The sequence below is a fragment of the Taudactylus pleione genome, unplaced genomic scaffold (genome assembly GCF_031769625.1).
Source record: "Taudactylus pleione unplaced genomic scaffold, aTauple2 ptg001045l, whole genome shotgun sequence".
Taxonomy (NCBI): domain Eukaryota; kingdom Metazoa; phylum Chordata; class Amphibia; order Anura; family Myobatrachidae; genus Taudactylus; species Taudactylus pleione.
In genome coordinates, this window is record NW_028285446.1 from 875016 (window position 1) to 885000 (window position 9985).

The 9985-nt window shown below is 40.8% G+C and overlaps 1 protein-coding gene across 1 annotated transcript in view; it reads right to left on the reverse strand.

Annotated features, from left to right (window-relative positions):
* LHX3 (LIM homeobox 3) overlaps positions 1 to 5227 on the reverse strand; it is a 78644-nt gene extending 73417 nt beyond the window's left edge. The window contains exon 1 of the mRNA XM_088461410.1: positions 5188 to 5227. Coding sequence (XP_088317536.1) covers positions 5188 to 5212 — 25 coding nt within the window. The 5' untranslated portion in view covers positions 5213 to 5227. The remainder of the gene's footprint in view (positions 1 to 5187) is intronic.
* Between the last annotated feature and the right edge of the window lie 4758 nt (positions 5228 to 9985).

Below are 9985 nucleotides of genomic sequence, written 5' to 3' on the forward strand. Positions count from 1 at the left end.
CCACACACACCTACTAACCTAAGTCACACCGCACACAAATACTAACCTAAGTCACACCGCACACAAATACTAACCTAAATCACACCGCACACAGATACTAAGCTAAGTCACACCGCACACACCTACTAACCTAAGTCACACCGCACACACCTACTAACCTAAGTCACACTGCACACACCTACTAACCTAAGTCACACCGCACACAAATACTAACCTAAATCACACCGCACACAGATACTAAGCTAAGTCACACCGCACACACCTACTAACCTAAGTCACACCGCGCACACCTACTAACCTAAGTCACACCGCACACACCTACTAACCTAAATCACTCCGCACACAGATACTAACCTAAATCACACCGCACACAGATACTAACCTAAGTCACACTGCACACAAATACTAACCTAAATCGCACCGCACACAGATACTAAGCTAAGTCACACCGCACACAGATACTAACCTAAGTCACACTGCTCACACCTACTAACCTAAGTCACACCGCACACACCTACTAACCTAAGTCACACCGCACACACCTACTAACCTAAATCACACCGCACACAGATACTAATCTAAATCACACCGCACACAGATACTAACCTAAGTCACACCGCACACAGATACTAACCTAAGTCACACCGCACACACCTACTAACCTAAGTCACACCGCACACAAATACTAACCTAAGTCACACCGCACACAGATACTAACCTAAGTCACACCGCACACAGATACTACTAACCTAAGTCACACGGCACACAGATACTAACCTAAATCATACCGCACACACCTACTAACCTAAGTCACATCACACACACCTAAGTCACACCGCACACACCTACTAACCTAATTCACACTGCTCACACCTACTAACCTAAGTCACACCACAAAAAGATACTGACCTCAGTCACACCGCACACAGATACTAACCTAAGTCACACCGCACACAGATACAAACCTAAATCACACTGCTCACACCTACTAACCTAAGTCACACCGCACACAGATACTAACCTAAGTTACACCGCACACAGATACTAACCTAAATCACACCGCACACACCTACTAACCTAAGTCACACCACAAAAAGATACTGACCTCAGTCACACCGCACACATATACTAACCTAAGTCACACTGCTCACACCTACTAACCTAAGTCACACCGCACACAGATACTAACCTAAATCACACCGCACACACCTACTGACCTAAGTCACACCGCATCCAGATACTAACCTAAATCACACGGCACACAGATACTAACCTAAGTCACACCGCACACACCTACTAACCTAAGTCACATCACACACACCTAAGTCACACCGCACACACCTACTAACCTAATTCACACTGCTCACACCTACTAACCTAAGTCACACTGCACACAGATACTAACCTAAGTCACACCGCACACACCTACTAACCTAAGTCACACCGCACACACCTACTAACCTAAATCACACCGCACACACCTACTAACCTAAGTCACACCGCACACAGATACTAACCTAAATCACACCGCACACACCTACTAACCTAAGTCACACCGCACACACCTACTAACCTAAGTCACACCGCACACACCTACTAACCTCAGTCACACCGCAAACAGATACTGACCTCAGTCACACTGCACACACCTACTAACCTAAATCACACTGCACACACCTACTAGATAACCTAACATCACACTTGTGACACAGGACCCCCTGGTAGTATAATCTCAGTGGCAAAAGCAGGATTTCTAGAAGGGGGTTTCCAAATGCTTGATTTTAGAGTGAGTGTGGCCAGTCCATGAAGAGGGTAGAATTGGCACTTAACCAGCTTTAATAAGCGTCATACAAAGTGTATTGTGTGTCATAATTCCAGCATATACAGGACCAGTGATCACAGTAACCCATTATATGTGTCATACATAGTGTATTGTGTGTCATCATTCCAGCATATACAGGACCAGCGATCACAGTAACCCATTATATGTGTCATACATAGTGTATTGTGTGTCATAATTCCAGCATATACAGGACCAGTGATCACAGTAACCCATTATATGTGTCATACATAGTGTATTGTGTCATATATCCAGCATATACAGGACCAGCGATCACAGTAACCCATTATATGTGTCATACATAGTGTATTGTGTCATAATTCCAGCATATACAGGACCAGTGATCACAGTAACCCATTATATGTGTCATACATAGTGTATTGTGTGTCATAATCCCAGCATATACAGGACCAGTGATCACAGTAACCATTATATGTGTCATACATAGTGTATTGTGTGTCATAATTCCAGCATATACAGGACCAGTGATCACAGTAACCCATTATATGTGTCATACATAGTGTATTGTGTGTCATATATCCAGCATATACAGGACCAGTGATCACAGTAACCCATTATATGTGTCATACATAGTGTATTGTGTGTCATAATTCCAGCATATACAGGACCAGCGATCACAGTAACCATTATATGTGTCATACATAGTGTATAGTGTGTCATAATTCCAGCATATACAGGAGCAGCGATCACAGTAATCCATTATATGTGTCATACATAGTGTATTGTGTCATATATCCAGCATATACAGGACCAGCGATCACAGTAACCCATTATATGTGTCATACATAGTGTATTGTGTGTCATATATCCAGCATATACAGGACCAGTGATCACAGTAACCATTATATGTGTCATACATAGTGTATTGTGTGTCATAATTCCAGCATATACAGGAGCAGCGATCACAGTAACCATTATATGCATCATACATAGTGTATTGTGTGTCATAATTCCAGCATATACAGGACCAGTGATCATAGTAACCCATTATATGTGTCATACATAGTGTATTGTGTATCATAATTCCAGCATATACAGGACCAGTGATCACAGTAACCCATTATATGTGTCATACATAGTATATTGTGTGTCATACATCCAGCATATACAGGACCAGCGATCACAGTAACCCATTATATGTGTCATACATAGTGTATTGTGTGTCATAATTCCAGCATATACAGGACCAGTGATCACAGTAACCCATTATATGTGTCATACATAGTGTATTGTGTGTCATACATCCAGCATATACAGGACCAGTGATCACAGTAACCCATTATATGTGTCATACATAGTGTATTGTGTGTCATAATTCCAGCATATACAGGACCAGTGATCACAGTAACCATTATATGTGTCATACATAGTGTATTGTGTGTCATAATTCCAGCATATACAGGACCAGTGATCACAGTAACCCATTATATGTGTCATACATAGTGTATTGTGTGTCATAATTCCAACATATACAGGACCAGTGATCACAGTAACCCATTATATGTGTCATACATAGTGTATTGTGTGTCATAATTCCAGCATATACAGGACCAGTGATCACAGTAACCCATTATATGAGTCATACATAGTGTATTGTGTGTCATAATTCCAACATATACAGGACCAGTGATCACAGTAACCCATTATATGTGTCATACATAGTGTATTGTGTGTCATAATTCCAGCATATACAGGACCAGTGATCACAGTAACCCATTATATGTGTCATACATAGTGTATTGTGTGTCATAATTCCAGCATATACAGGACCAGTGATCACAGTAACCCATTATATGTGTCATACATAGTGTATTGTGTGTCATAATTCCAGCATATACAGGACCAGTGATCACAGTAACCCATTATATGTGTCATACATAGTGTATTGTGTGTCATAATTCCAGAATATACAGGACCAGCGATCACAGTAACCCATTATATGTGTCATACATAGTGTATTGTGTGTCATAATTCCAGCATATACAGGACCAGTGATCACAGTAACCTATTATATGTGTCATACATAGTGTATTGTGTGTCATAATTCCAGCATATACAGGACCAGTGATCACAGTAACCCATTATATGTGTCATACATAGTGTATTGTGTGTCATAATTCCAGCATATACAGGACCAGCGATCACAGTAACCATTATATGTGTCATACATAGTGTATTGTGTGTCATAATTCCAGCATATACAGGACCAGCGATCACAGTAACCATTATATGTGTCATACATAGTGTATTGTGTGTCATAATTCCAGCATATACAGGACCAGCGATCACAGTAACCATTATATGTGTCATACATAGTGTAATGTGTGTCATAATTCCAGCATATACAGGACCAGTGATCACAGTAACCCATTATATGTGTCATACATAGTGTATTGTGTGTCATAATTCCAGAATATACAGGACCAGCGATCACAGTAACCCATTATATGTGTCATACATAGTGTATTGTGTGTCATAATTCCAGCATATACAGGACCAGTGATCACAGTAACCTATTATATGTGTCATACATAGTGTATTGTGTGTCATAATTCCAGCATATACAGGACCAGTGATCACAGTAACCCATTATATGTGTCATACATAGTGTATTGTGTGTCATAATTCCAGCATATACAGGACCAGCGATCACAGTAACCATTATATGTGTCATACATAGTGTATTGTGTGTCATAATTCCAGAATATACAGGACCAGTGATCACAGTAACCATTATATGTGTTATACATAGTGTATTGTGTGTCATAATCCCAGCATATACAGGACCAGTGATCACAGTAACCATTATATGTGGCAGTAGGGTCATCCTGCCTGAGCTGAATGGTTTTATTTTAGATGTGGGCACCTTCCAGAGCATTAGAGCGAGTCTGGGGGAGCAGCAGAATAACCTAGCACTGCCCTGGACATATATGTACTTAGTGGGCTCTATAGCAGCAAATTCCTATCAGTGCATGTTTTCCAGATCTCCTAGTTGGTGCACAGGTTATTTATTACTGACTGATACATGTTAAAAGATCCACAGGTGGTGCTAGTTATTTCATTTGTGATACTGTGAAGAACATGCAGCACTAGTAATCTATTATACTACTATTTCTATTGTGGTCATGGTGTGGGCTGGGGAGGGGGGTTTCCAGGTAGACGGAAACCCCCCCTGCGTTTGCCTATGAATCTATGTAGGGAAGATGCACTGGTTGAGGCAGTACAGGACCCCCTGGCTGCTCGTGTGACACCAGCCTGATCATTATTAGCACTGAGACATTACATGACATTGGGAAACCAGCAGAAGCGAGCAGGAATCCTCTTACCTTCGGCACCGGGGTACCCGTACATGTCAGACGACCTCTGGGAGCCCCTCACCCTCTCCAGCAGCATGACGTCTGTCCTGGTGACTTTCTGCAGCTATTCCACAATGCAAACAGCTACAAAATGCCCCTCTAGTGTGAGAGACCCTCCAAGAGGCAGGTGAAGTCTTATCTGCCCCCTCCCTGGCACAAACCAGGGGTCTCAGGTGTCAGTCGCTGCTGCTCTCACCCCTGACCCTCAGCTGTGCAGGAGTGCTGTATAGGTGTCAGTCCTCAGCCTCAGGCGGAAAAGTGATGTTAGATGCTGCTCCTGCAGCCTATGAGCAGAGTCCTGGTGTCCAGGAGCTGGGAGATGAGCAGAGTATACAGGAGATGAGCAGAGTATACAGGAGATGAGCAGAGTATTGCTGTACAGAGTATACAGGAGATGAGCAGAGTATACAGGATCTGAGAGATGAGCAGAGTATACAGGAGATGAGCAGAGTATTGCTGTACAGAGTATACAGGAGATGAGCAGAGTATACAGGAGATGAGCAGAGTATTGCTGTACAGAGTATACAGGAGATGAGCAGAGTATACAGGAGCTGAGAGATGAGCAGAGTATACAGGAGATGAGCAGAGTATTGCTGTACAGAGTATACAGGAGATGAGCAGAGTATACAGGAGCTGAGAGATGAGCAGAGTATACAGGAGATGAGCAGAGTATACAGGAGCTTAGCAGAGTATTGCTGTACAGAGTATACAGGAGATGAGCAGAGTATTGCTGTACAGAGTATACAGGAGATGAGCAGAGTATTGCTGTACAGAGTATACAGGAGATGAGCAGAGTATTGCTGTACAGAGTATACAGGAGCTGAGCAGAGTATTGCTGTACAGAGTATACAGGAGCTGAGCAGAGTATTGCTGTACAGAGTATACAGGAGCTGAGCAGAGTATTGCTGTACAGAGTATACAGGAGCTGAGCAGAGTATTGCTGTACAGAGTATACAGGAGATGAGCAGAGTATTGCTGTACAGAGTATACAGGAGATGAGCAGAGTATACAGGAGCTTAGCAGAGTATTGCTGTACAGAGTATACAGGAGCTTAGCAGAGTATTGCTGTACAGAGTATACAGGAGATGAGCAGAGTATTGCTGTACAGAGTATACAGGAGATGAGCAGAGTATACAGGAGCTTAGCAGAGTATTGCTGTACAGAGTATACAGGAGCTTAGCAGAGTATTGCTGTACAGAGTATACAGGAGATGAGCAGAGTATTGCTGTACAGAGTATACAGGAGATGAGCAGAGTATACAGGAGCTTAGCAGAGTATTGCTGTACAGAGTATACAGGAGCTGAGCAGAGTATTGCTGTACAGAGTATACAGGAGATGAGCAGAGTATTGCTGTACAGAGTATACAGGAGCTGAGCAGAGTATTGCTGTACAGAGTATACAGGAGCTGAGCAGAGTATTGCTGTACAGAGTATACAGGAGCTGAGCAGAGTATTGCTGTACAGAGTATACAGGAGCTGAGCAGAGTATTGCTGTACAGAGTATACAGGAGCTGAGCAGAGTATTGCTGTACAGAGTATACAGGAGCTGAGCAGAGTATTGCTGTACAGAGTATACAGGAGATGAGCAGAGTATTGCTGTACAGAGTATACAGGAGATGAGCAGAGTATTGCTGTACAGAGTATACAGGAGATGAGAGATGATGTTGGGGGGGGGATGCAGAGTACTGGAGTACAGAGAACACTGGAGCTGGGGGGCTGGTGTCAGGTGACCCCTCTCTGCCTCTTGAGCTCCTTAGCATAAGAAAGCTGTAGATGGACGCTGTGCCAGGCGTGCCCCCCTCCTGTAGCCACTACATACCCATACACGTGTCTGCCTTTCACCTCAGACAATGGGCTCCGGGGGGCCCCAGCGTCTGCCCATTGTCTGCATGTAAATCTGACCCTTTCCTTCCAATGCAGCTCTTTTGTCTACAAAGTAACAGAGGACGGTATTGTGCCCCAGCCATTCCCTGCTCTGCCGGGTTATTATCCCGACCCTTCTGCTGTCTCCCCACTATTTCCATTCAGTGCAGGGAAACAGACAATTATTGGCAACCTGTTCATGTGTCAGATACAAGTTACTCATCCTCTACGGATACAAATGGCTTCAAGTTTAAAATGATCGCATCCATTATCATATTGTAGTGATGCAGTGTAATAAATAAATGAAGCGGAGCTAGTGTGTGTGTGTAATATATATATATATATATATATATATATATATATATGTGATAATAATCTGTGAGCTACGGTGTTATCAGTTTCGTCACATTTATCTTACAAAATACATCTGGGAGGCAGATTCTGTATTTAGTCGTTGTGTTTGGATTTCATAGATTTATTTATTATTATTATTAGTAGTATTATATTTAACATTATTTATTCTTTATTATTTTTATTTATTAGTGTGTTTGTTTATTATTAGTATGTTTATTATTAGTATGAGTTTATTATTAGTATGTTTATTATTAGTATGAGTTTATTATTATTAGTATGTGTTTATTATTAGTATGTGTTTATTATTAGTATATTTATTATTAGTATGAGTTTATTATTAGTATATTTATTAGTATATTTATTATTAGTATATTTATTATTAGAATGAGTTTATTATTAGTATATTTATTATTAGTATATTTATTATTAGTATATTATTAGTATATTTATTATTAGTATGAGTTTATTATTAGTATATTTATTAGTATATTTATTATTAGTATGTGTTCATTATTAGTATATTTATTATTAGAATGAGTTTATTATTAGTACATTTATTATTAGTATATTTATTATTAGTATATTTATTATTAGTATGAGTTTATTATTAGTACATTTATTAGTATATTTATTAGTATATTTATTATTAGTATGTGTTCATTATTAGTATATTTATTATTAGTATGAGTTTATTATTAGTATGTGTTCATTATTAGTATATTTATTATTAGTATATTTATTATTAGTATGAGTTTATTATTAGTATATTTATTATTAGTATGAGTTTATTATTATTAGTATATTTATTATTAGTATGAGTTTATTATTAATATTTGTTCTTAATTTGTATTTATTTATTAGTATTGATTTATTCATTTTTTTTTTTATGTTTTGGTGAATATATTATTTACTATACGATAATATTGTTTTGGTGATTATATTATATTACTATTCGTACAGACACATCTCCGTGTATAATCCAACCCAGGGTAAGGAAATGTACAGCTCCGATCTCACTTTCATGGCCTACATTGATTTCATGGATATTTAGTAAATCGTTTCTACTTGAGATGAAACAAATCTGTGTGACACAATGTACAGTAACCGTCTGATAATATACATTCTCTATATAATCGCAAATCTGTCACCCGCTGCTGTTTGTATCCTGTAACATTTACATTATGTAAGAATAATAATTCCTGGATTTTCTGTAGCAAAGTAATAAAACACCGGAATCACTTTATTAATTCCGTGGGACGGTAAAAGAACAAATACTGATAAATGAGTCCCTATAGATCAGCCCCGTTATCAGACATGGCGCAACGGGTGTCACAGGTACACTATGATGCAGGATCAGATGAGTGACAGGCGCAGATGCGCTATGATGCAGGATTACGGGTGACAGCCAGGCGTAGGTGCTGTATGACACTGGGTTGAGTCACCAGTGGGTGCAGGTGGTGAACGCCTGGCGCAGGGTAACTGGTAACAGGCGCAGGTACACTATGATGCAGGATCAGTTGAGTGACAGGCGCAGATGCGCTTATGACGCAGAATCACATGAGTGTCAGGTGCACTATGACGCAGGGTGGGGTTACAGGTGGTTGCGTTACCGGTCAGTGCGCACAGACATTAGACTCTCGCTTATTAGTGCGGTCTCGTCCTCTTTACACCCTACACACTCCCCAGACGCATTGTTGCCCATGGTTGTTGCGCTTTAGCTGGAACACGCATCCTGCACAATTAACCCCGTGTGTGCTGCTTTATCTGGACATCACTGACCTCCTGTTATCTCCCCATCCCGTCTCTGCTCTACTACAGCTCCTATCCTACAAGCTCTATATTTTAAAAATAAAAAACAGGGACGCTTCTTCTGCGGGGATCCCGCACCGCCCCTGGCTACATAAACCCTATAATAACCCCATAGTGTGAGACTTATAGGGCTGAGAGGGCAAAATCCAGCTGTACTGTACATAGAATTGGGTCGTGAGCAGAAACTGAAAGCACATTTAAGGCTCTCAATGTAGGTAGGTAGGTAGGTAGATAGATAGATAGATAGATAGATGTGTATTGTGTATATATATATATATATATATATATATATATATATATACACACACACACACACACACACACACACACACACACGTATACCGAATAACTTAGGATATTTTTTTTTAAAACACTCACATTATGAGATAGATGATAATGATGTTACTTCAGTTTTATTTTGGCTTAGAGCAGGGATGGGGAACCTCCTGCCCGGGGGCTGTATAAGGCCCTCTGCGCTTTTTTTGTCTGGTAGCCTCATCTGGACTAGAATGTCCCCCTGCAACCAGAATCTATGCAGCAGTGCCGCCTGGGATGTCCTTAGGAGGCTTCAGATAGTCACAGCGCTCTCCTTACAGCTCCCCGGAGCATCCTCAGGATGTTCCGAGCATTTCTGTAATCGCCTGTTATTGTGGCCCCGCCCCTTGTGACATCATACAGAGAGGGGGCGTGGTCTGCACCAGGCCTGCAACTAATGTTATATCAAAATTGCCCTCGGCGGAACA